Raw genomic sequence first — 27,099 nt, 5'->3', positions numbered from 1 at the left:
TTATCCTGCCTTTGTATGTCTGCCACTCCGCCTAGGTAATCCTGGAATGACTCGCCGAACTCTTGACAGTCAATCTTATAAAGACCCTGAACTTGTCAAAGTTAAAACGGCGATTGGTCATGTGAGGCCCGGCTTACAGGTTTGAATAAAGTATTAGCTCAGTGGTTGTGCGGCCCTTGGATAGCACTTGATATTGAGGTTTGGCAGCCTATGAAAGCCTTGTTTTTTCTGGTTTGTTATTTTATTTGAACATTTTTTGGTTTCATCTTTTCTACCATATTGACATATGGTTTAAAACGATTCAGGCCATGTAGCCTTAATCTCTATGGCTCATATTTGAGCATATGCGAGGTTTTGATAACCCGGCCTGGTTTTGGACAATAAGTCGCCAGTATGTTTTGATTGTGCACTTAGAGTGTTGTGCTCTAAGTCTTTGGGCTGTTACCCTTGCTACATCTGGCGTTGTAAGCCGACAGTATGAATAAATTGCACAGGTATGTTATTTACTTGTTATATGAATATCCGAGGTTTTCATAACCCGCCCTGGTTATGGACTAGGCAGTCACCAGCAATTTTATATGGGGCATTATGACCCACCCTGGGGTGAACCGCCAGGGCCCATGTTATCTGCTTGTGTGCAGGGAATATGATACATATGGTCTGCGTGATTAAATTATGAGCATAAGCAGCAGATCTTCAACATCAGATCAACGATTCAAAGTGTTATGCGAATAAACATGCACGATGGCATGGCAGATCATTGTTTTCAACTAGCCTATTACAAGGCGTCATGTGGACCAAAATAATAAGTGTTTTTGATACACACAACATTCAATGCCGTGGATGATAAACCGGCCGTTTCATCAGTTGTCTTGGCCTTGGCGTGTTGAAGATTTCGGGTCATCTTGCACTGACTCATCCTCTTCTTGTTCACCCATTGGCTGGAAGTTCGATGTGGCCCAGTCGATCCCGGTCAAAGCTCTAAACACAGCTTCATCATCTATAAGGCTTTATGGATCAATGTCAGGAGCGAAGGTGTGCTTGCGAGTGCGCGGGATAAGATCCACATCTTCATGAACCGGCGCCTTCACTTTGGTGTTCTCAGCATCATAAACCGGGTGATACTTGGAGAGGTCTGTCTCCTCAGCCAGTTTGCTTGCACAAGGACGCATATCTCTTACTATTTTGTGAAGTCATCAGCACTGAAGGGAGACCCATCTTCTTTTAAACTGGGACAGCCGGTTGATATCTCTTTTGGGTCAAGTTCAGCTTGCCACTCCTTTGTCCGGCTCAAGGCGGTGATGGCACCGTCTCTGGCGGCTGATCGCTTTAATTCCTCAACCCTTTATGGCAGCACAGACAGCTTCTCCAACACTTCCTTGATGAGGGAAGGTGGTTGCTTCTTATGCAAGGCAGCAGAAATAAACCATTGAGAACCAGTGTACAACTTCTCCACAAGGGTATATACAGCTTTTAGCCTTATGCGCATATCATCACCCAGCTTGGAGCTTCTGGAACCTGCATTAGCAAGTATATTTATGAACCGGCTCAATGGTTGTTCAACATTGATGAAGAAAGATTGAAGTATACTATTACTTACCAAAGATGGCCGCTGTCATGCTGTTGATTTGATACTTTAAACTGGACAACTCATCGGTTACCGGCTTAAGGGCAGCTTCAGCATCTTCTGCTCTTTTCAATAGAGCTGCCTTCTCGGTGTCCCAGCCGGTTCTGTCGGCATTGAAGTCCTTTTTCAGCTTTTCAATGTTTTCCAAAGCGGTCTTCAGTTCTGACTTGGCCTTTGAAGTTTTTGCCTGTTGGGACTGGATGTTTTGCCTCGGATCCACCACTTGATATTCTTTCATATTCAATTCAGCCTACAAGATGAGGCGAGTTAGCAACAATATATGGTTATGATAATCACTTTATTTGAAGTCCCAAGCATAATACCAGTATTTTACTTGGCACTTGGGGGCTAATGCACATTGCTCTTTTTGAAGACGAATCTTTAATGACCCGGCTAAGTTTTCTAGGACTACAGCCGGCTCATGGGGGCTACATATTCGGATTTTTATTCATAAGTATGGTGATAAGTCCCGGCTTAGCCATGCTAATTAAGCCGGCCCTTGGGGGCTACATGTGCGAAGTTGAGCAGTATAATTTGAAGTCCCGGCTAAACTTCCCAGTTTAAGCCGGCCCTTGGGAGCTACATGTGCTGACTTTGCAGATTACACATTACTATGGTATAACTACAAGATCAACAAGGATAGTTAAGTCTATAGCATATTCAAGTTTTTCATATTCAATAGACTTGGCGGCTGGCAGATATATATTGGTATGAGAAAAGTTTTTGCTTACCTCAAAACGCCCCTTCATGAGATTAACCAAGCCGGCTTCAAAGTCACGGCTGGTGTGTAGGCGGTTCAAATAACCCGCGTGGAGCTCATGGTCATTGAATTGAGCATAGCTTTCCAGATCGAGTTTCCACTTGCCTTTGTCAGCAGCTGAGAATTCCTCTTTGGCGTTGTGCTTGGACAAGACAGTGGGGTTACCTGGTGCTGTGTAAGCCGTCCCAGTAACTATTACATCTTCGGTTCCCTGAGCCGGCTGAGCGAGGCTGGGCGGCTTAGCATTCTCCGGGTCAATATCAATGGGGTCCATGGTGACAGGGTGTTCTTCTGGTGGCGGATCATCCATGGATGCTTCAGAAGTTTGATGCAAAGACTCAGACATTGTCTGCTCCTCCGGGTCGGTTACCTTGGGATCGTCGGCCGGCTTAGTAACTTTCAGCTTCTTGCTAGGTTTGGCCATAGCACTGAAAGAAACACATGATGAGATTAGTATATCAATTGAATAAGGAGTTAAAATAGGCAGGCTTAAGTGTTCTCACCCAGGAACAGTCTTGAACCGAGGAACCTGAGTCCCAGTGGAATCACCAGATGAAGAGTGAGAGGTTCCCTGATAGTTTGAATCAGAAGGGTTAAGAGGTTGTCGAAAAAGACCCGCCTTGGCCCTTGGGTAAAGCTAAGTCGGAAATCTGTGAAACCTCTGGACGGCGCTTGCGAGGAGACGGTGTGTTGGGTAAGCCGGAGGATGGAATCCCACCACCACTGTTCCGAGTTGTGCGGCGAGCTTCATGCTGCTGCTTCTTCAAAATAAAGTTGGGATCCAAGTAAGCTAAAGGGTGAGAAAACCTTACTTTCCGGCTCGCTTGACGAACTTTCTGTCTTGGGAGAGGTTCTGAGTCGGAGGAAAGGATAGTTACCTCTTCACCATCCGCGTGGCTGCCTTCCGCGTCATCTAATAGTGATCATTGTCAATAAGATGTACAAAAAATGAGCCAAGGGAGTCAAGTTCTACCTCCGACTCATCATCATCCAAGTTAAATAACTCGGAGGGGGTGGTCTTCTTCTTGGCAGGCTTTTTCTGAGCCTTATTCTTTGTCCAGGTCTTCTTGACCGACTTATCTTGCAGCTTCTTGTTCCAGAAAGGAGAATCCGCCTGCGGAAATTATATGATTGTAAGAAGGCAGTTTTTAAGTGAATAACTGAGTAAACCGGAAATTGTTTCAAATAATTACAGCTGGAGGTTTATTGAGGGTGCAAAAAGGACTTAAGCCAGTTTTGCTGCAATCTTCCAAGCTCTCGTTTAGCAGAGTCTTGGTCATATCATTGATATCTTCATCATTCAGTTCTATCTGACAGTGGCGTTGAGGGTCTTTGACAGTGTCAGTGTACTCACACATTAAACTGGAGCGGCGGCTTAAGGGAAAAATTCTCCAGGCGACCCAGCATCGGACTAGGTCGATTCCAATCAAACCATTAGCCATTAAGGCTTTGATCTTTGAAAAGATGGGCATATATTTGGCCCGTTCTTTTGTACTAATCCATTCTGGCAGACGGTGCCTAGTGCTAAGCCGGCTTTCACAATAACCCGGCAGAGGATTCTCCCCTTCTGGAGAAGTGTCTTGGCAGTAAAACCAAGTTTGGTTCTAGTCCTTGGGATGACTGGGCAGTTTGGCAGCTGGGAAGGTGGCTTCTTTATGCCTTTGAAATGAAATGCCATCGAACTCTAGGCTGGGCCCGTCTGTGAACTCAGCTTGCCGGTTTAAATAGTAAAATTCCCTGAATAGTTCTACAGTGGGCTCCTGTTGAAGGTACACCTTGCAGAACACTTGAAAATTGCAGATGTTTGAAACGGAATTGGGCCCGATATCTTGAGGATGAAGCTTGAAAAAGTGCAGCACATCACGGAAGAATTTTGAGCCGGAAGGGGTAAAACCTCGGAGCAGATGATTAGTAAAGACAATTACTTCACCTTCTTTGGGCTCAGGAGGGGTTTCTATGCCTGGGACCCTCCAATGGATGACATATTTTTTTGGCTAAGATGCCCGTTTGAACATACTCGTTCAATGTTTCCTCGGTGACCCGGGAAACCACCCAGTTGCATGAGGTGACGATCTTGGCTTTAGACATTTTAAGACTACAAAGGAAAATATTGTCGGGTTAAAGATTGTGATGCTAAGCCGGCTAGTGATCAAAAAATAAGTGCTATGAAGGTCGACATGCTTAAACCGGAAGACAGTGTCGGGTTATATGGGTTGTGAGCGAATACTGGCGGCTTAACAAGGGGACTAATGCTATATGACGGGTTATGGTTTATCATATAAGCCGCCTGCAGGATTGCAATACAACAGATTGGAAATTAATTTTTTACTAAGTGATGGACAAACAAGTTCTGCAGATTGGTGCTATGATTTTGGATCTACAGCAGTTCATAAAATGCAAGTAAATTCTAAACCTAAGGTGGCGGCAGCAGAAGTGTTCATGTGTTCAGATGAGGTCTTCTACATAAGGGATGATTTTTGTTATTGAAATAAATATTGAAACTACAACCGCATATCTTTGATGATTGGGCTCAGATAACTATGCAATCTAAAGAAGCCAGAGGAAGAACAGCGATGAACTCCGACGAACTAAGAAAACCCTAGCACAGATCTGATATGAGTCGAAGTACGTACCTAAAGATGCTGATGAACTGCGGAGGGTTGCCGCCGTGTTCTGGTCAAGGTCAGGTTGATGCAGCGGCCAAGGTTGATGCAGTCGACGGGGGCGGCGGAGCTCCGGAGGCGTCATTCGTCATGAGGAAGGAGAAGAAGAGGTAGAAGCAGGGGTAAAAGTGAAACCAGGGGACCCCTGTCCCTATTTATAAGGAGATGGATAAATGGCATGTGCATGAATCGAGGAGGCCGAAAGAATGATTAGGTGGCTACACGAATGCCTCGATTTTCGGGAGGTTCATTAAAGAAAAAAGATCTGTTGAGAGCTTCTGGGCCTTGTGCACAATTAATGCGAGATGATGTCATGGCGAGTTAACACGATGCTGAGATGTGACGTCATGGCAGGTTATAATGAATAAGTACATAATTCACAATGAAAGATTCAGCTGAGTCAAGAAGTGAAGATTGATGTGAACAAGTTCAAATCAACCTGGGGCCTAACGTTGGGGATATAACTATTGGGTATGACCCGCCCAAGAGGGGCCGGGTCATGCCACTGGCGGCTTAAAGATGAAGAGGCCCGATAAGGTCCAAGAAGATATGAAGATGGCGGTTCATAAAGCAAGCTTATTGAAGGCCCAAGAACCGGGGACGACTTAAGGCCCATGGGTGTGAGCCGCCATATGTTTGACTTGTATTGTAAGGCAATCTTAATTAGATACTGAGCCGAACACATCTTGTATGAGCCGGTCGGGACTCTGTAAGCCGCTGGGCATCAACCTGTGTATATAAAGGGGTGACCCGGCGGCGGGTTAACTCAAGAAACAACTCATCGAGAACTAGTTCAAGCATATTTGCTCCCTGGTAATCGAAACCCAAGCAATACAACCTAAAGCAGGAGTAGGCTTTTACCTAGTTGAGAGGGGCCAAACCTGGGTAAACTCTCTGTGCCCTTTGTCCCGTTTAACCCCTTCAAGCTAACCTAGTTGCGATGGCTCCACATCTAAGTCCTTTTGCTAGGGAATCTGCCATGTTAAGTCCACGACACCTAGGGTTCAGACTTTCACTAGTGCAAGTTCTCTCAACAATGATAACATAATTAAATCATATGGCAATCCCTCAACGTGCAACAAAGAGTCACTCCAAAGTTCCTATCGCGGAGAACATAAGATGAAATTGCTTGTAGGGTATGAAACCACCTCAAAGTTATTCTTTCCGATCAATCCATTGAGCTATTCCTACAAGTGTCATAAATAGCCCTAGAGTTCGTAGTAAAATAACACCATATGACACACATCAATCAATCCTAATGTCACCTAGATACTCCATGTCACCACAAGTATCCGCGGGTCAATTATACCATATGCATCAAACAACTTCAGATTCATAATATTCAATCCAACATAAAGAACCTCAAAGAGTGCCACAAGATTCCTACCGGAGAAACAAGGACAAAAACGTGCATCAACCCCTATGCATAGATTACCCCAATGTCACCTCGGGAATCCGCGAGTTGAGTGCCAAAACATACATCAAGTGAATCAATAGAACACCCCATTGTCACCACGGGTATCCCACGCAAGACATACATCAAGTGTTCTCAAATACATAATAGTATTCAATCCGATAATAGTGAAACCTCAAAGGTAAAACTCAATTCATCACAAGAAGGTAGAGGGGGAGAAACACCATATGATTCAACTATAGTAGCAAAGCTCGCGGTACATCAAGATCGTGCCAAATCAAGAACACAAGAGAGATAGATCAAACACATAGCTACTGGTACATACCCTCAGCCCCGAGGGTGAACTACTCCCTCCTCATCATGGAGAGCGTCGGGATGATGAAGATGGCCACGGGTGATGGTTTCCCCCTCCGGCAAGGTGCCGGAATAGGCTCCCGATTGGTATTTCGTGGCTACAGAGGCTTGCAGCAGCGGAACACCCGATCTAGGTTTCTTTGTGGGGGTTTCTGGATTTATAGGAATTTTTGGCGTCAGTTTCACGTCAGGGGGGTCCACGAGTCAGCGACAAGGCAGGGGGCGCACCCTAGGGGGGTGGGCGCGCCCTCCACCATTGTCATTGACTCGGGACTCTTCTGGCCCAACTCCTTTGCTTCGGGGGCTTCTTTTGGTCCATATAAAATCATCGTGAAGTTTCAACTCGTTTGGACTCCGTTTGGTATTTCTTTTCTGTGAAACTCAAAAACAAGGAAAAAACAGAAACTGGCACTGGGCTCTAGGTTAATAGGTTAGTCCCAAAAATCATATAAAATAACATATAAATGCATATAAAACATCCAAGATAGATAATATAATAGCATGGAACAATCAAAATTATAGGTACGTTGGAGAGGTATCAGTCGCTGCCTCGTGGCTCTTCTGACTTGAACTCCAAGTCTCCTGGGTGTCTTCTGGTCCAAGAAAAATCATTGTGAAGTTTTATTACGTTTGGGCTCTGTTTGGTACTCCTTTTCTGCGAAGCTCAAAAACAAGGAAAAAACAGAAACTGGCACTGGGCTCTAGGTTAATAGGTTAGTCCCAAAAATAATATAAAATAGCATATTAATGCATATAAAACATCCAAAACAGATAATATAATAGCATGGAACAATAGAAAATTATAGATACGTTGGAGACGTATCAGACAACTTGAGGGATGTTGATTTAAGTGAGAGTTCATTAGTAATTTGATTATCTGAACTAAAACTTATCATGAACTTTAGTCTTAATAGTTTTTGCATATATGTGTTGTAGATCAATGGCCCGTGCTACCATTCCCTTGAATTTTAATGTGTTCCTAGAGAAGCTAAGTTGAAAGACGATGGTAGCAACTACACGGAGTGGGTCCGTAACTTGAGGAGTATCCTCATTGCCGCACAGAAAAACTATGTTCTTGATGCACCGCTAGGTGACAGACCTGCTGCAGGAGCTACTGCAGATTTTATGAACGTCTGGCAGACTCAATCTGATGACTACTCAATAGTTCAGTGTGCCATGCTTTATGGCTTAGAGCTGGGACTTCAAAGACGTTTTGAACGCCACGGAGCATATGAGATGTTGCAAGAGCTGAAGTTGATATTTCAAGCTAATGCCCGGGTTGAGGGATATGAAGTCTCCCAGAAGTTCTATAGCTGCAAGATGGAGAAGAACAGTTATGTCAGTGAACACATACTCAAAATGTTTGGGTATCATAACCACTTGACTCAGCTGGGAATTGATCTTCCAGTTGAGAGTGTTATTGACACAGTTCTTCAGTCACTGCCACCAAGCTACAAAGATTTCGTGATGAACTATAATATGCAAGGGATGACGAAAACGATTCCTGAGCTCTTCGCGATGCTGAAATCGGCGGAGGTAGAAATCAAGAAGGAGCATCAAGTGTTGATGGTTAACAAGACCACTAGTTTCAAGAAAAAAGGCAAGAAAAAGAAAGGGAACTTCAAGAAGAATGGCAAGCAAGTTGCCGCTCCCGTGAAGAAGCCCAAAGCTGGACCCAAACCTGCAACTGAGTGCTTCTACTGCAAAGGGAATGGTCACTAGAAGCGGAACTGCCCCAAATACTTGGCGGATAAGAAGGATGGCAAAGTGAACACAGGTATATTTAATATACATGTTATTGATGTATTCCTTACCAATGCTCGTAGTAGCGCCTGGGTATTTGATACTGGTTTAGTTGCTCATATTTGTAACTCGAAACAGGAGCTGCGAAATAAACGAAGATTGGCTGAGGATGAGGTAACTGCGAAATAAACGAAGATTGGCTGAGGATGAGGTAACGATGCGTGTAGGGAATAGTTCCAAGGTCGATGTCTTCGTCGTCGGCACGCTACCTCTACATCTACCTTCGGGATTAGTTTTAGACATCAATAACTGTTATTTGGTGCCAGCGTTGAGCATGAACATTATATCTGGATCTTGTTTATTGCGAGACGGTTATTCATTTGAATCAGAGAATAATGGTTATTCTATTTATATGAGTAATATCTTTTATGGTCATGCACTTTTGATGAATGGTCTATTCTTGTTGAATCTCGATCGTAGTGATACACATATTCATAATATTCTTGCCAAAAGATGCAAAGTTGATAATGATAGTGCAACATACTTGTGGCACTGCCGTTTAGGTCATATTGGTGTAAAGCGCATGAAGAAACTCCATATGGATGGACTTTTGGAATCACTTGATTATGAATCATTTGATACTTCTGAACCATGCCTCATGGGTAGATGACTAAAACTCCATTCTCCGGAACAATGGAGCGAGCTAATGACTTATTGGAAATAATACATATCGATGTATGCGGTCCGATGAGTGTTGACGCACGCGGCGGGTATCATTATTTTCTAACCTTCACAGATGATTTGAGTAGGTATGCATATATCTACTTGATGAAACACAAGTCTGAAACATTCGAAAAGTTCAAAGAATTTCACAGTGAAGTGGAGAATCATCGTAACAAGAAAATAAAGTTTCTATGATCTGATCGCTGAGGCAAATATTTGAGTTACGAGTTTGGCATTCATTTAGAACAATGTGGAATTGTTTCACAACTCACGCCACCTGGAACACCACAGCATAATGGTGTGTCCGAACGTTGTAACTGTACTTTATTAGCTATGGTGCGTTCTATGATGTCTCTTACCGATTTGCCTTTATCATTTTGGGGTTATGCATTAGAGACAGCCACATTCACGTTAAATAGAGCACCGTCTAAATCCGTTGAGACGACGCCGTATGAACTATGGTTTGGCAAGAAATCTAAGCTATCGTTTCTTAATGTTTGGGGATGCGACGCTTATGTCAAAAGGCTTCAGCCTGATAAGCTCGAACCCAAATCGGAGAAGTGCGTCTTCATAGGATACCCTAAGGAAACTATTGGGTACACCTTCTACCATAGATCTGAAGGCAAGATTTTTGTTGCTAAGAATGGGTCATTTCTAGAGAAGGAGTTTCTCTCGAAAGAAGTGAGTGGGAGGAAAGTAGAACTTGATGAGGTAATTATACCTTCTCTCGAATTGGAAAGTAGCACATCAGAGATAACCGTTCCTGTGATGCCTACACCAACTAGAGAGGAAGCTAATGATGATGATCATCAAACTTCGGATCAAGTTACTACTGAACTTCTACAGGTATCTCCGAATGTGTCTTTTGAGTTGGCGTGAATCGAGATTGGGATTTATCACTACGTGTATCGGAGAGGTATCTTTGGGCCCTCTCGGTAATGCAGCATCACAAGAAGCTTGCAAGAAAAGTGACTAAGGAGTTAGTTGCAAGATGATGTATTACGGAACGAGTAAAGAGACTTGACTGTAACAAGATTGAACTAGGTATGGAGATACTGACGATCGAATCTCGGGCAAGTATACCGGCAGACAAAGGGAATTACGAATGTTGTCATAAAGGTTCGACCAATAAATATCTTCGTAGAATATGTAGGAACCAATATGGGCATCCAGGTCCCGCTATTGGTTATTGACCGGAGAAGTGTCTCGGTCATGTCTACATCATTCTCGAACCCGTAGGGTCCGCACGCTTAACGTTCGTTGATGATATAATACTATATGAGTTATGTGAGTTGGTGACCGAATGTTGTTTGGAGTCCCGGATGAGATCACGGACATGATGAGGAGCTCCAGAAGGGCCCGGAGGTAAATATTGATATATAGGACGATGTTATTTTGTCACCGACTAGGTTTCAGAATATACCGGGTAATCATCGGATCACCGGAAGGGGTTCCGAGAGACCTACGGGGAGTATATGGGCCTAATGGGCCAAGGGGAGGAACACACCAGCCCACAAGGGGCTGGCACGGCCTCTCCCTGGCCGCCGACCCTATAGGGGATGAAAGGGGGCGTCTAAGGCAAGGGACCCGCCGGCCCCCCTCCTGCCTTCTCCTCCATCCCCCTAGGAAGGAAAGGGGGCGCCTAGGGCAGGCGCCTAGGGCTGGCCGCCGGCCACCTTGGGGTGCCCTAGGCTACCTCCCCTCCTCCCCCACCTATATATATGTGAGGAGGGAGAGGGGCAACACACACCATGATCCCCAAGCCGTGTGCGGCGCCCCTCTCCCTCTAGTTCGTCCTCGATCATAATTTTCGTAGTGCTCGGCGAAGCCTTGCGGAGATAGTTGCACCACCACCGTCACCACGCCGTCGTGCTGCCGGAACTCATCTGCTACCTCGCCCGACTTGCTGGATCAAGAAGGCTAGGACATCGTCGAGCTGAACGTGTGCTGAACGCGGAGGTGTCGTGCGTTCGGTACTTGATCGGGCGGATCGTGAAGGTGTATGACTACATCAACTGTGTTTATAAACGCTTCCGCTTAACAGTCTACGAGAGTACGTAGACATACTCTCCCATCTCGTAGCTATGCATCTCCATGGATAGATCTTGCGTGTGCGTAGATTTTTTTTTTCATGCAACGTTCCCCAACACTTGGAGGCTATCATTCAACACAAGTGTTCTTCTAACACTTTGTCTTCAAAGTTGTCGCATCCTCGTTACACTAACTTATGCCGATGATTAGAAAAATGAAATCATCAAGCAACACTTGAGGTAGTCTTAGAGGCGAGACTAGGTTTACTATTTATTATTTCACACATGCATATGAGTTTTCCTCTAAGCCTCTTAGATATACAGACTGGAGAATCATTGCAATTATAGTATAGAACATAAACATTAATTACAAACTTTTAAATAAATAATAGCATTCATTATTGCCTCTAAGGCATATTTCCAACATGACCAGCCTGAGAGGCAGCGGAAAGAGATAGGGGAGACTGGCAAGATAAAAGGACTCTCCGCTGCGAGCACCCGAGGACAACCTAACCCTAGGTTTTTGGCTAGGGGAAATTGTACATTGTATGGTTTCAATAACCCATGATGAGCGATGGCCATCCATGTCGAGCCGCGCATGTAGAGATGGGTTGTCACAGGTCGGCCGGTTTACACATAGTACAATGTATACGCCCACTCCATGATTTCCTTTTGATTTGGTTGCGTATGCAGTAGGTAGTTTTTGATAAAAGGCGCTTTTATTATCTCAAAATGTAGGAGAAACAAGGGCACGACAAGGGCCCTTTGGCTATCAGTTCTTGTGCACGTGCGTTCGTGTTATTTTGATGTGATCGATCCTGTGGGAGAATTTTCAACAATTGGTATCAGTGCAAGGTCGCAGTGAAGCAGCGCTTGCCCCGGGGTGGCCACCTATTAGCGCCTCGGGGCGGGCCATATAGTCGTTGGGTGGTACAACGATGAGGAGGAGCGGGCGATATAATCGTTGGGTGGTGCAGCAATGTGGAGGGTCAGGCAGTTGTCGTTCGGCGGAGCAGCAACAAGAAGGCGGCGATGACGCTGTCGCAAGCGAGGCGACAGGGCTGTCATCAGCAAGGCGTTGGTGATCGTTGATGGTTATGGAGGTGCCGAAGTTGCGACACCGAGGAAATCATCGAGATCATCGTTGGAGGGTGCAAGGAGGAGATGGCGAAGTTGCGAGCCGTCATCAAGTTGTGCACATGAGTTCTTGTAAGGTGCGTCCAAGAGCTCAGGTGTGTGAATCTTCGGCTGCGGCTGAGATGCGTCACTAGCAGGGAGAATTGCAAGCGAGAGCGGGTGGAAAAAGGAATGTGTGCCTTGCGTTTCCATTCGTGGTCGTGGAGTTCCGGCAAGTTCATATACGGTGGAGATGAGTTGCATGTATATGGCGAGTTGTGTTGCCGCTGGACAGGAGGTGTCATTCGATAAGATGCGGCATCGACGACAATGAGAAAGATTGAAGATGTGGCGGGCGAAAAGATGTGTCTCCCCGTGCACAAGCAACCGATGAGAAGACGAAGATCAACGTGAAGATGGACGAGCACCAGTTAAGTTGAGTTCCTGCATAAGGCTATGCGTTTAGTCTGCATGTAGCACGCTAAGATGCGGCAGCGTGGCTGGTAGTCCGGGTAATCGTTGGTTTCAGTTTTTTAAGTCGGCACAAAAGTATGATGGTGATGATGTGGTGGCCATCATTGCAAGAAGAGAGAAGCTGTGGTCCGGTAAGTCGCGTCACCGGAGGCAATCGACGGGACAAAGATGAAGAGGTGATCGTCTGCGTGTCTCGTCGTGCAAAGAGTTGAATGTTTGGATTAGGAGGGTGAATGTTGGAATAATCCAAACATGTGCTAATTAATTAAGCTAGTGTAGCCGTTGCTACAAGTTGTGTTTGGTTAGAATTCGTAGTGTGATCAGCGTGCAAGTTATTAGACTAGGAAAGTACCTAGTACGGACTAATATTTGGAGTAGTATGAGTCCGGCTAGGATTGTGTTGCCGGATGATTAGTAGTGGTAGTTATTTCTAGCTGAGAGTCGGTTTCAGTTTTCATGTACGAGTGCTAGTTGGAGTCGGCTTTGTAAGCCATCGTTTCTGGCCCTGCGTGTATATATACACAGGGAGGACTAGCTATTGTAACACCAAGAGAAAACCAGAAAATCAATAAAGAGGAGAAACAAGGGCACGACAAGGGCCCTTTGGCTATCAGTTCTTGTGCACGTGGGTTCGTGTTATTTTGATGTGATCGATCCTGTGAGAGAATTTCCGACACGTATGCATGATTAGTATGTTAATTTTTTTAGTAACACACTACAAAATGCAGATGTTTACATAGCACATAAATTCATCTTTATGAAGGTACACATGTACGTCCTATCGCTATAAGTATCTTTAAAAGACTGAGCCGACACATCTTAATCATGTGAGCTACGCTTAATTCATATAATTAATCTTTAGTAACCAAATGAAATGTTTAATCAATATAGTATTATTTGTCCCATGGTCTATGAGCACTTGAGTTGTGAGGCCAACAACATTCACATGCTTACGTATACACAGAGGAATTAAAGGGGAGAAAAATCGTTGGTTCATGGAGTCATCGATGATTTGACCATTGATTAAAATAGCATCCTAGCTAAGCAAGAACGAACATCATTGTTCTCGCGCACAAGTATATATAGGGAGAGGGGAAAAGGCCAGGAGAGGAGAGGAATGAGGGAGAAGCATCCTCCTGTCCTATCCCTATCCGTCGAGGAGAGAGGGGAAAGGGGTCGGTCGATTCAATGTACAACCGCTTCGGTTGCCGACCAACAAACATTGCGGTTGAAAGAATGTGTAACTAAAAAAGTTAGAACAAAACGAGGATTATGTGTGAGATGGCATAATATGTCGTACCATAGTAAGGGCATGGCAGAGTTAATGGATTGTAATCCAAGAAACCAGGGGATGGATTTGCAATGCGACAGAACATGTAGACGAAGATAGTTGAACCGATGTAAAAGGAATTGGGAAGAAAACGATCAAAGGAGCGGAAGAAATAGACATACGACATGAAAGAGAAGAGCGGTGCAACGTTACACTGCAGCAGATCAACCAAGGAAGAAAAGGTACAAGAACAACGGATAGAAACCCGATTGAAAAGAGGCACCGATTGAGGACAACAAAGGGACAGACAAAACATTAGAGAAAAGAGACGTAGAAGAACGGATGGGCCAAATATTAGTACAAAAATATACTATGATGTATTCCATTCCTAGTTTTTATCTACTTCCTTCGTATTAGTTTACTTTAATGATCTAAACGCTTTTATTATACTCCATCCATTTCTAAATATTTGTCTTTCTAGAGATTTTAACAAATGACTACATACGGAGCAAAATAAGTGAATATATATTTTAAAATATGTCTATATACATCCGTATGTGATAGTCTATTTAAAATCTCTAAAAAAGACAAATATTTAGAAATGAAAGGAGTAGTTTACAGAGGGAGTATGTCCGTGTGAATTTTCGGCATACAATGCATATGCTCTGCGCGCGCTGGTTTGTCCCGCTGTGGTTTGCACTTTGCACCTGCGCCTTGTTTGTTGGTTTGGCACGACCGTAACCAGACGAAATCCTTGATTAAGTATGATGAGTTTTCTAAATGTCCTACCTAGTACAACGATGACACACATCATGTATGCATACTGGCGTGGCATAGATTAATCATGAGTTTGCACCTGCGCTGGCTTTCAGTCACCCACGACGACCACACACATGCACGCATCACGACCGCTCGCTGGCCAGCCAGATGGAGCCACGCCCACAGGGATGGGCCAAAGATGGATGGTAGAGCGTCACAGAGGTCGGCAGATTTATAGTACTATACATAGTACTTCCTCTATAAAGAAATATAAGGATGTTTACATCATTGATCACTAATAATCTAAACGGAGGGAGTTCAATATATACGCCCGCTCCATGATTTCCTTTTGGTCTGGTTGCATATGCGCTAGGCAGTACGTATGCATGATTAGTACGTTAGTAAGGAAAACTGAATCTTCAATCAGCGAGTATTATTAGCCCCATGGTCCATGAGCAGCCGGGCCAAGAGCACCCACGGTTTCGCGTTTGCTTACGTGTATACACAGAGGAATTGAGGGGGACACGAATTGTTTTGTTTCTGGAGTCATCCGTGATTTGACCATTGATTAACGTAGCAGCCTGGGCTAGCTAAGCTAAGCGAGGACGAACATAAATCGCTCTCCTGTGTGTGCACGGCACAGGGTATATATAGGAAGCGAGAGGGGAAAAGGCCGGGAGAGTAGAGGAAGGAAGGACCAAGGACGGAGGAAGAAGCATCCTCCTGTCCTATCCCTATCCGTCGAGGTCGAGGGGAGAGAGGGAACGGCCGGTTGATTCGATGGACAGCAGCTTCGGCCGCCGGAGCAGCAACCATGACGGCGAGTGGCGGCGGTGGGCGGTGCTGGTGGCGACGGTGTGGGTGCAGGCGCTGACGGGGACCAACTTCGACTTCTCGGCCTACTCGTCGGCGCTCAAGGCCTCCATGGGCGTCTCCCAGCAGTCGCTCAACTACCTGGCCACCGCCTCCGACCTCGGCAAGGCCTTCGGCTGGTCCTCGGGGCTGGCGCTGCTCTACATGCCGCTGCCGGCGGTGCTGCTCCTGTCCGCCGCGCTCGGCCTCGCCTCCTACGCGCTCCAGTACGGCATCCTCCTCCCCTCCTCCACGCTCGCCGCCACCCTCCCCTACCCCGCGGTTCGTCCCCTACTCTCCTCATCTCCATTAACGTATCTCCATGCTCATTCATTCGTCATGCATGTAGCTATCTACCTTGTTGGTTAAGTGAATGCCATACGCTGTCACAAAAGTTACACGTAGCCATCATCCATTGGAGAACAGATCCCCGGTGCTGCTGCCGTCGCTAGCAGCACATCTATGGCAAAGGCATCCATCGTACATGATGCCTGATGTACGCGCCCGTCGCCGTCGGCCATCCACGGCCACACACGTGAGGTGGAAGGATGCAGAGGGAAAGGCTGGAGCCAAGGGAGTGGCTGCCGTCGACCATCCTCCGGGGCCGCAGGTTTATTTTGAGGACCTACGGCTGCTACTCTTGCTTGCCAGCCTCAGATGGCTTTCCCGGCCGGCCATTCTCGCTTATTTGTCGTCTCTACCAGCGGCATGCGATTGTGTGGCTGCTAACTGAATTACTCCCACTTCACTCGTCTGCAAGTCTGCAACTGCAAGCAACTTGTACCGAGCTTACTCTTCGGAGTATACTGCCTGCCCTTTGACTTTGTGGCTGAGATGTGGGCCCGCCTGCTAGCCAGACAAAGTTGGAGGGCGATGTAGGTGACAGGAATCGTTGACATTCTAGACTAGCTACCTAGATTATGCCAAGTAGTAATTTTAATACTCCCTGTTAACCAACACGGCGTCCGGGCAAGCATCAATCATGCGTGACTCACTGAACCACCAGAATGCTGCTGCCCTTCTTTGTTTTTCCAAAAGACTAGTATAGCAACCGTGAATTATTACGGAACCCAAAAAGAAAGATAATCAGTATATAACAGCCAATGCACGTGCAACACCCCAGAGAAGAAACTCAATTGTATTGCAATATATGTTTTTTTTTAAATGGAGGGGTTTGGTTGGTTCTAGATGGATGAGGGAGATTGGGACGAACCGGTGAAGTGGGGGAGGAAACTCACCACCACCACCAACAGCTGTAACTTGCTAAGGTACATTTAGATGTGCCATAAGTATTGCACATCTAAATTCTACGTCATTGCTCTTACGCGGAGATTCGTGTAAGTATTTTCTTTATCCTTTATTCTTTTTCTTTTATGTTTAGTTAAGTCACTTAGATGTACAATAACTAGAGCACATCTAAACCCATAATTTATACAAGACAAAAATAAATAGAGATAGAGAAAACGATGGATAAAACCCAAAGAAAAGGTTATGGCATCCATGCATGCCAAGTCGTCATGCCCATCCTGCCTCCATCTTTTTCGTCCAACTTAACTTGATGCTTGTCTCCTCTTCTCTTCCAACCTACCAGCACGCACACCTGCCATTCTTCTACACCACGCCCTCCACCTTACCAAATACTCCTATATGACATACTACTCCCGAAATGCATGAGTGCAAATGGTGCCATGCTAGGATGGTATCATCCCCGGCCGTTGCCACGTGATTCGTGCGGTTTGTGTACAAGGGCCGCACATATCAATTTATCTACACCGCATCAACGTTAATATATTTCCTGTATTGATAATGCTGACCAAAGCATATTTTTTTGAAACAAAACATTGAATAGCTCCTGTCAATCCATGTGAACTAACGATAGGAGGCAGCATATTTATAACGCGTGCCCCGCGCGCAAAGCCAACCACCAGAAGCTCCTTCAGGCTGCCCCCATACGTTTGATGGGCTGCAAATTTTGTTGCAAAAATGGTTGGCAGGACATCAAGGCTCCCAAAGTGCAACATGCAGACCATCCCTTATCCAGCCCGCAACTCCTCTCTCAATCATCCTGCTTCTTTAGTTCTTGCGCTTTGTTTATGTGCATAGCTAGCTAGAACTCAGCTCACCTGCTCCTCCAACACCAGTCCTTTATGTTCATGTCCCAGGTTCGTTTATGAAAGGGATTATCACGCTCGAGCAAAGCAGGAAAAAAAGATGCCTGGTCCATTAATTTGCCAAATTAACCCATGGTATCATTTGGTAAATTCGCTCTAGTATCAAGTGCCAATCTCATAGCTCAGATGGACTGTCCAGATTCCATCCTCTTGTGGCACCATGTCCGCAAAAGTTCACGTCCGTACCACTATCTCGATTTCAATATGTAAAGCATGCTATTTTATTTCGTTAGACGAAGATTTGACAAACAATTTATTGGTGTGTGACATGATCGGTGTCACTAGATTAGTTATCCAGAAGTACGTATTTACTTATATTTGTTGAAAGTATAGATATTTACCCAACAATACCTAGGAGGAGGGAGCACTCAATACTGGGAATAACCCAGAGTGCTGTATCAATTCTGAGGGTGACATGACATCCATGGGAGTGTGATGGTGTTAAAGCATCAATAGTTGACCGCAGAATGGTACGTCAATCTGCTTTTTCCCAGATCCGATGCCCGCACTAAGAAGTTATAGGATCCAAATTCTCAAGAAAGCAACAACAAAAAGTCTAGATCAGCCAAGACAAGGACCTCACACGGCAAAAGTCACTCACAACCGCATCGCCCAGACCTGATACCGGAAGATCGGAGCAGCATCGCACACGCAGGTTGCGTTGCATCCCCAGAACAGTACCGTCCACCTGCTTCTTATCTTCTCTTCACCATATCCAGCAAGGCAAATAACACGCAAGATACACAGCAAATAAGATGCCAAATTTTTAGTAACAGATTATTACTCCCTCCGTTCCATAATTCTTATCGTGGTTTTATTTCTACAGTGTTTACCTGAGCAATTGCGTCGCTAACTAGTCATCACTGTGCAGTACTCACATCAGATGTTCACTTCCAGTTCCAGGCACAGCTTGGACAAGCGCATCAGTATTGTCACTCGACCTGCTGTACCCATGCATTGCATATTACTCTACATAGCATTCCCCCAAAAATAACCATAGCAGCTTACATTCGACTGGTCATTGCTTGAAGACTTTCCTGGACTGGCAAACTGTTTGTGAGCTGAACTTAATCAAACGATCGAGCAATTCTGACTCAGTTGTTGCATCGTTTGCAGGTGTTCTTGATCTGCCTGGCAGCAGGGTGCAGCATCTGCTGGTTCAACACGGTCTGCTTCGTGGTCTGCATACGCAGCTTCTCCGCAGCCAACCGCCCCCTGGCCCTCTCCCTCTCCATAAGCTTCAACGGGCTCAGCGCTGCCTTCTACACCCTCTTCGCAAACGCTCTCTCCCCTTACTCACCATCCGTCTACCTCCTCCTCAATGCCATCCTCCCCCTCGCCGCCTCCATCATTGCGCTCCCAGCGATCCTCCTCTGCCACCCACATGATCACAGCAGCCTCCGCACTGTGCCAAAGCATGACAGGCGTGTCTTCCTCTGCTTCTACACCATCGCATTTGTCACCGGCATATATTTAGTGACCTTCGGTTCTGTCACCACAACCAGCTCTGCTGCAAGGGCCATCCTCATGGGCGCCATGGCCCTCCTCACACTTCCTCTCATCATCCCTGCCGCCTCGAGTTGTTCTAGTGTGGGCACACATGATCCTGACACTGAATTGACATTCAACCACAACGATCCACAGAAGCCGCTCCTTCTCAACCATGATGACCACACAGAGACCAACGGAAGCATGGCGCATAAAACAGTGGAATGGCAGCCCAAGGGCTGTTGCTGTGGGACGATACTGGACAAGGGCTGTGTGTTGGTTCTTGGTGAGGAGCATAGTGCAAAGAAGCTCATCCGGTGTGTCGATTTTTGGCTCTACTACACAGCGTACTTCTGTGGTGCCACTGTTGGGCTGGTGTACAGCAACAACTTGGGGCAGATTGCGCAATCGTTGCAATGTCAACCACAGCTCACAATGCTTCTTGCAGTTTACTCCTCTTGCTCCTTCTTTGGCCGCCTTCTCTCTGCACTCCCTGACTTCCTTCACAGGTATGTCTGTCTTAATCTAGATACGTACAGATAACTAAACTCTCATCAACTAGCATCCTAGCTAACTATACCATATATGCAATTTGCATGCAGGAGGGTGTCATTTGCTCGGACAGGGTGGCTTGCGGTGGCGTTGGTGCCCATGCCAGTGGCTTTCTTCTTAATGTGGAAATTGCACGATGTAAACACTCTGATAGCAGGAACGGCGTTAATTGGCCTAAGCTCAGGTTTCATCTTCGCTGCGGCAGTGTCCGTGACATCCGAGCTATTTGGACCAAATAGCATCGGTGTGAACCACAACATCCTCATCACCAATATCCCTCTTGGCTCACTCCTCTACGGACAGATTGCCGCCCTGGTATATGATGCGAATGGCCTAAAGAGTACAGTACTGGACAACCTCACTGGCACGGTTGACACCATGATAGTGTGCATGGGTGCGAAGTGCTACTCAAACACATTCTTTGTGTGGGGCTGCATCACAGTGCTGGGCTTGGTATCAAGCATAGCCCTATTCTTGAGAACAAGACAGGCTTATGCTACTGCTGCTGGTCAATCTAGTTGTAAGCACCATAGCCAAGTTTTGAGTTGAGAAAGGAACTCCTTGTTTGTTCCTCACTGTTCTGAAGTCATGGCTAAGCTTGTACAAGTTTTGGTTCGGTTCTGGGTGGACTGGGTTAGATGCAATACATGTAATTACTACCATCACGAGATTCAACAAGGGGGCAGCAAATTATGAGATTAGCAGCCCTTTGTAAAAGCTAGAACCATTGTTCTGTTTACAGGGCACTAATGTCAACTCGAAGGCGCAAGGCGGTTGCCTTAACTTACTACTGATGCTTCTTTCTGACCTCACATGAACTCATCAATTTGTACATGTTTGCTACTTCAAGTATGGTGGAGTTGAAATTGGATCTGTCTAAAATGCTAGGCTTGGGAAATACTCCCTCTGTTCACAAATATAGCACGTTTTGGATATTTGAATATGGACTATATACGGACTGAAATGAAGTGATCAAACACACTAAAACGTGTCTATATACATCCGATTCAGAAAAAAATTAGAACATCTTATATTTACGAACGGAGGGAGTAAGAAAGTAGTTTATTTCAGTTCTTTACCTACATGACACAGCAAACAAGACAAAAAAATCTAAACAATATACCATGAGAAATAAACGTCTATAATTTGAATTAATGGGGCAAGCTGGGGTACCCCAGATATCTTTGATCACAAAATTTAGCATCAACTCACAGAAAAGACAGTCCTCACTCAATGAATGGAAGACATAGATTGGTTTGACCTCTGCAAGTCTAAAATTCTTTGTTGTATTGCTAAACATAGCAGATACTGAGTTTATTCAACATGGACGCATATGCGTGGAAACAGTAAAAGAATCCTTGTTAGGAAGAAGGCATATGGATATGATATGGGCATAACTCTTTTAGAACATTGCTGGAAGCTATCATCCAGCAACCCCAGAGAGACAGGTTGCAACTACAAAAATGCCACGTCCCTACTACCTTGTTCAAGGGGTTAGAATACAATGGAAGGATGGGAATGCAATTACTTGAAAGGACAACCGATGAGCCTATCGTTGCCTATTTTTTCTCTTGTTCATCGCGCTTGTGCCATGGATTCAAGGCTTCTCTCATGGCTTGTGCTTCTGGACTGCTCTCCCAAGCTCGTTTTTCAGACTCCAGTACCGTTACCTTCTCATCTGTAGTAAACAGAAAGCATCATTAACGCTATTATGCACCAAACAAGCCAAAGAACTTGACAAAATGAATGACACGGTACAATGTAAATTTCTATGGGCACCTAAAAAGTACTCCCTCCGTCCGAATTGAGGGACAAGCTTTTTCGGACGGAGGGAGTAGAAGTTTGTGATGTTACTGATGGAAGATTTCCTCACCAATCCAGTTTAATTACTTCAGGAGGGGATGCTGGGATGCTTGGTTAATGATGTCTAGAGGCCCCATGGATTTCACAGCAACAACTGACAACTTAACGCTAGAGCTAGGTGTACAATTTTGAGGAGACTTGACACGCGCAGAGATGAAATTTGTCTAGAGTGCATCTACCCTAACGATTTCAACCAGCTGATTACAAACGGTTGGATGTTGAATGGAGGATGGAGGGACTCACAGAAGCCGGTGTGGATCATGAAAAGCTCCATGGCGGCGCCTATGGCCGCGCCGCCGACGGCGATCTTCAGGTACCACCCCGCGAACCTCATACGGCACTGCTGACCACAAGCTGCTGCATCCACAAAGTCCGATCAGCCGTACATCAATTGAATGAAAGGGGAGAGATCGCCGGCACCTATCAGGGTTCAGAGGAGCGGTCGGCGGAGAGATAGCCGGTACCTGTCAGGAGTCAGAGGAGCGGTCGCCGGAGCGAGGAGGCGGCGGCGGAGGAGGAGGAGGATCGTGGCACGAGCTGACGGACCGAGGCGAGGTCGAAGAAGAGGTAGCGGGTTGTTACGGCCCAAGCCCCAAAGGCCCAACAAAACCGGCAAATCTCTCTGCCACTGAAGACTGAACCCACGTGCCGTACTCCCACCCACACGCTCGGCTCGCGCGCGCGCGCAGACTCATGGCGGCGACCTCGCCGGCGCCGACGAGGGCCGCCGCGGCGCTCACCCTGGCCCCGCATCGAAGGGTCCACCATGTCCACATGCCTTCCGGCCGCCCCTGCCCCTGCCGCACTTCTGCCTCTCCTCGGCGGCGCACTCCGCGATGCCGCGCGAAGCCGACAGTCAAGGGCGTGGTCGACGACGACGAGGACGCTTCCCGGGAGTCAGACCCTGAAAGGAAGGAGGAGGAGGAAGCTATGACTGCGACTGGTACGCTGCCGGGATGGCTCAGGCTTGACACGGTTGGGATGGATATCCTGAGCATCGCCGCGCCCGCTGTGCTCGCGCTCGCCGCCGACCCCATCGCTGCGCTCGTCGACACCGCCTTCGTCGGCCATATAGGTAATATGGGTTCTTTCTTGCCATCCTGCACACACGCCGGATGCCTCCGGACTATGGTACAAGGCCGATCCGTCATCCATGTTAAGATGGTGTTTGAGTTTGAGCAACTTAACCAACAATATTCACAACCAAATTATGCTACACTAGTATTGTTTTGCAGCATTGCAACCCAGAAACCAAAGATTTTGTGCTAGAAATTCCGAGCCTTTGGCATTCATGTGTAGTCAATCTGCAGAAGTTTCTCGAATGTAGGATTACCATTTTTCAAATACTAGTAATCTGTATACTTAGCTATCTCATGAATAACTAAATCTATTGGTTTTCTAAATTTACATTTTGAACTGAAAGTTTGTTGATCTCTTGATCAAGTTTTACTCTATCATCAGGTTCAACCGAACTTGCTGCCGTGGGTGTATCGATTTCGATCTTCAATTTGGTGTCGAAGTTATTTAATGTTCCACTGCTTAACGTGACTACATCTTTTGTTGCTGAGCAGCAAGCAGTAGATGATAGTTATAGAGGAACAGGAGAAAGTAAGCTAATAAAGAGCTCCAAGATTTGTGGAAATTATTCCCATATTTTGTGTTACACTAATTATCTCACTTAAAAGATGAATTTCGAAGATTCCCAGATAATAAGTTGACAGAAGAAAGGAAGTTTCTTCCGGCAGTCACGACATCTTTGGCTCTAGCTTCTGGTATTGGGTTGATGGAAACTGTGGCACTTATTTTTGGATCTGGAACATTGATGGATTTCATCGGTATACCAGTGGTATGTAGGACTACTTTATCGACAGTCACCAGGCTTAAACATTTATTATATCTATGTTTTGGCGCTCAATTTGTTATGTGCTTAGCTGCTAATGTTCAGATAAATGCCTTTTTTGTGTTCCTGACAAATGAACCAAGTTAGGATGAGATTGAAGCAAATAAGCAATTATACTACCTGGAAAAGTGAGTTAGAATATGATCATATTTAGTGGTCAATCATGCTTTCTCATCTCTTGAATTAACTGTAGTCTATAACTAAATCGCCCCTGGAACACAAGCTTTGATTCGGTTGTAGTCATTTCAAGCCAAGTATTTTTATCATGTTTGTTCTTATGTCAGATTACTCTTGAGTATAAGTTGTTCTTTGTTACATAAACAGGATTCCCCAGTGCGTATACCAGCCGAGCAATTTCTTACTTTTAGGGCATATGGTGCTCCACCTATCATAGTAGCACTTGCAGCACAGGGTGCATTTCGTGGGTTGATGGATACAAAGACACCTTTGTACGCTATTGGTAAGACATTGCAATTTCTTGTCGCTAAATTGCATAAATTTAATCATGTGTATTTTTTATCATTTTGAGTATCTGTAACAAGCAAGTCTTAGGAACACATATGCCTATATGCACTTCAGATATTATTTTTACCCCGAAACAGTGGGAGAGGGTCCTGGTGCAATATGTACATGAGATATATTTTTTCGATGAAGATGTACATGAGATATTATTTCTTGATTTGGATGTTTTGCATGCAGGTGTTGGTAACCTAGTAAATGCAATACTTGATGCCATATTTGTCTTTCCGCTTGGTTTAGGAGTAAGAGGTGCTGCGTTGGCGACTGTAACATCTGAGTATGTTAAAGCTATCATGAAAATCTAATGTACTTTCCTCATTGGTGTCCTCCAGCTCTTACTTTTAGTCATCTGCATCCATGGGGCTCTAATTATCTGCAAAAAATTTGCCTGCTGTCAGGTACGTGATAGCTTGCATCCTCCTTTGGAAGTTGAATAGTAAAGTAGTAATCTTCTCAGGAAAGATCATTGGTGGTGGAATGATACGCTACCTGAAATCAGGTTGGAAGATATTTATGTAGTTTATTTCCAAGGACTTAAGAATATTGGTTTTGCCTACCTTATCCATGGATGTGATGTGACCTCGGTAGTAGTTGTTCTCTTAAACACGTCAAATTGTTAACTGTTTTGCAGGTGGACTGCTGATCGGTAGGACCATAGCAGTGCTCCTCACCATGACACTGTCAACATCTCTTGCTGCAAGGGAAGGGCCTGTTCCAATGGCTGGCCATCAGTTATGCTTGCAAGTATGGTTAACAATCTCTTTACTCAATGATGCATTAGCTCTTGCTGGACAGGTATGTACATTTATACAGCGGGGCATTTCATTTCTACCCTGTTAGCTTCGTATGTGTTCTTAAAATATCCATAAAACAATGCAGGCTCTGCTTGCAACTGAATATACGAAAAGAAATTACAAGCAGGCGCGCATGGTTCTCTACAGAGTTCTGCAGGTTAGATATACATTTCATGGGAAAAGAAGTTCATTAATGCTGCTGAGGTTCTCTTTTTCCCTTACCTCCAGGTGTAAAATGTTTGTTCACATATTCTGTTATGCAGATTGGAGGGGTGACTGGTACGGCACTCGCTATAATCTTGTTTTTTGGGTTTGGGTCTTTCTCCTCGCTGTTCACAGACGATCCAGCAGTTCTGGGTATTGCCAAATCTGGTGTCTGGGTAATGAGATATTTAGGACTGTTGAAATAAACACATAATGTGACAAGTGAAGTTTTGATGCCATGATACTCACTGCTCCGATATTAAATCTTGCAGTTCGTCGCCATCTCCCAGCCAATAAACGCTGTTGCTTTTGTGGTTGATGGGCTCTACTATGGTGTATCTGACTTTGCATATGCTGCCTACTCCATGGTCTGAACTGGATCTCTGTTTGCACTCTATTCCCCGTCTTGCTGTTAATACTAACTGAGCTGCAAAATAACTAACAATATTTAAGTATCTGGTTTGCTCAGTTCTTTGCAGGAGCCATATCATCGGCTTTCCTACTTGTTGCCGCTCCTGAATTTGGTCTTGGTGGCGTCTGGGCCGGTCTCATTCTTTTTATGAGTCTGCGAGCAGTTGCTGGGTTGTGGAGGTAGTGTAGACTATATAGGTTTTCATTGCCCTTCTCATGGAAGTTGGAATGGAAACTACCTTGATGACTTCAGGTAATTTTCTGGTGTGCAGGTTGGGGAGCAAAGGTGGACCCTGGAACTCGATCTTGTCAGAGACTGACTTACGCGACAAAATGTGATACCCTAGATAATATGATGAGAAGATGAAAAGATAGAAAAATAAGACATATCTTGGTTTTCTTATGCAGTTACTTGGCAAATACATGTACAGATCCCGTGGAAGTTGCAAACTTCATTTACTGCCAAGGCGTTGTCACTAAAGTTGTAGCCGTAGAAGCACCTCTTACTTTGTTGTGGCATTTGTTGCAAATGCTACAGGTAGTTGATTTGGCTGTTTTGTACACCTTCAGATATACCCTAGATAATTATGAATCCTGTGAAATGTAGTTCTTACGTAGATGATGTGTAACCGTGGAAGCATTCTCCACTTGGTTGTAGCCATTATTACAAGTGCTACAAAAAGTTGGTTTTAGCTGTTTTGTACACCATGTGCAAGAAAAATATAGTTTGCTAGCCCAACATGTGCATGGAGTATTGCAACTTCTACTGTAAATGAGCTATGTTGTGCGCTCTTTTATGCTCATTTTGGCTTTCTCTTTTGTGTAAATAGGTTGTTTCTTACTTCATGTATTAGCTCAAAGCTTTAGCCTTTTGGGGGCGGGGGGGGGGGGGGGGGGGGGGGGGGGGGCATGTTTCCTTTATTCCTCTAAAGAAACCACTTGGTGATGATGGTCCTCTCACCTTGGATCATATCAATCTGCTATCAGTGCCTGGGACTGAGCTTCGATTGCTCACCACCCGCTTAAATTTATTTTGTAAAAACACCTCCATCTTCCTTGAATTGTCTGATACACCGAGCAGCATCTAGAATCAATTCAAATAATTGATCTTGTAAAGATGTATTCTTTCCTGTCCAAGAAATGTATTGTTGTTTTTAAATATTTAGATCAGAAACTTGAAAGTTATATGTGTTAAATTGTCTCAGAAAAGTAATCCAGAAAAACATTACAGTTTTGCTTTGTTTTGTACATATACTATAAAGGAAAATACTCTCATCTGATTCGTTTTCTTAGGCCCATCTCAAAAAAATTGCATACCTAGGTAGAATTTTTCATAATCCACAAATAAAGTATTTTTTCATAAATCCTGAAACAACAGATGCTAGCTGACTGAGCTGACAAGTCAGATGCAT

At 45.1% G+C, this 27,099-nt stretch overlaps 3 protein-coding genes across 8 annotated transcripts; 2 read left to right on the top strand and 1 right to left on the bottom strand.

Moving 5' to 3' along the window:
• Positions 1-15,262: 15,262 nt before the first annotated feature.
• Positions 15,263-20,862, top strand: LOC109769589 (protein NUCLEAR FUSION DEFECTIVE 4). The gene is made up of 3 exons (XM_020328320.4): positions 15,263-16,067; positions 19,073-19,953; positions 20,047-20,862. Exons 1-3 carry the CDS (start codon positions 15,714-15,716, stop codon positions 20,543-20,545), a joined length of 1,734 nt encoding a protein of 577 aa, XP_020183909.1. The 5' UTR covers positions 15,263-15,713; the 3' UTR covers positions 20,546-20,862.
• Positions 20,863-21,226: 364 nt separating this feature from the next.
• On the bottom strand, positions 21,227-22,453 carry LOC109769591 (uncharacterized). Of its 2 annotated transcripts, none has more exons than XM_020328324.2 (3): positions 22,324-22,453; positions 22,103-22,216; positions 21,227-21,674 (listed from the first exon to the last, which is right to left on the bottom strand). In XM_020328324.2, the coding sequence occupies exons 2-3, from the start codon at positions 22,191-22,193 to the stop codon at positions 21,556-21,558; spliced, it is 210 nt and encodes a 69-aa protein (XP_020183913.1). In that variant the 5' UTR covers positions 22,194-22,216; positions 22,324-22,453; the 3' UTR covers positions 21,227-21,555. The 2 variants fall into 2 exon arrangements, with proteins under 2 accessions (XP_020183913.1, XP_020183914.1); XM_020328325.2 differs by having other exon boundaries at positions 22,103-22,213.
• Positions 22,454-22,523: 70 nt separating this feature from the next.
• LOC109769590 (protein DETOXIFICATION 44, chloroplastic) lies at positions 22,524-26,426 on the top strand. Of its 5 annotated transcripts, none has more exons than XM_020328321.4 (12): positions 22,524-22,934; positions 23,321-23,467; positions 23,545-23,705; positions 24,084-24,219; positions 24,459-24,555; positions 24,677-24,777; positions 24,910-25,073; positions 25,158-25,229; positions 25,336-25,452; positions 25,549-25,644; positions 25,746-25,867; positions 25,960-26,426. In XM_020328321.4, the coding sequence occupies exons 1-12, from the start codon at positions 22,553-22,555 to the stop codon at positions 26,024-26,026; spliced, it is 1,662 nt and encodes a 553-aa protein (XP_020183910.1). In that variant the 5' UTR covers positions 22,524-22,552; the 3' UTR covers positions 26,027-26,426. The 5 variants fall into 5 exon arrangements, with proteins under 5 accessions (XP_020183910.1, XP_020183912.1, XP_045084793.1 ...); XM_020328323.4 differs by having other exon boundaries at positions 22,553-22,934; positions 23,566-23,705; XM_045228858.2 differs by having other exon boundaries at positions 22,553-22,934; positions 24,519-24,555.
• Positions 26,427-27,099: the final 673 nt, after the last annotated feature.

Source organism: Aegilops tauschii, chromosome 5 (assembly GCF_002575655.3).
Source record: "Aegilops tauschii subsp. strangulata cultivar AL8/78 chromosome 5, Aet v6.0, whole genome shotgun sequence".
NCBI classification, from domain to species: Eukaryota; Viridiplantae; Streptophyta; class Magnoliopsida; order Poales; family Poaceae; genus Aegilops; species Aegilops tauschii.
This window is presented reverse-complemented; position numbering and strand designations above follow the sequence as displayed.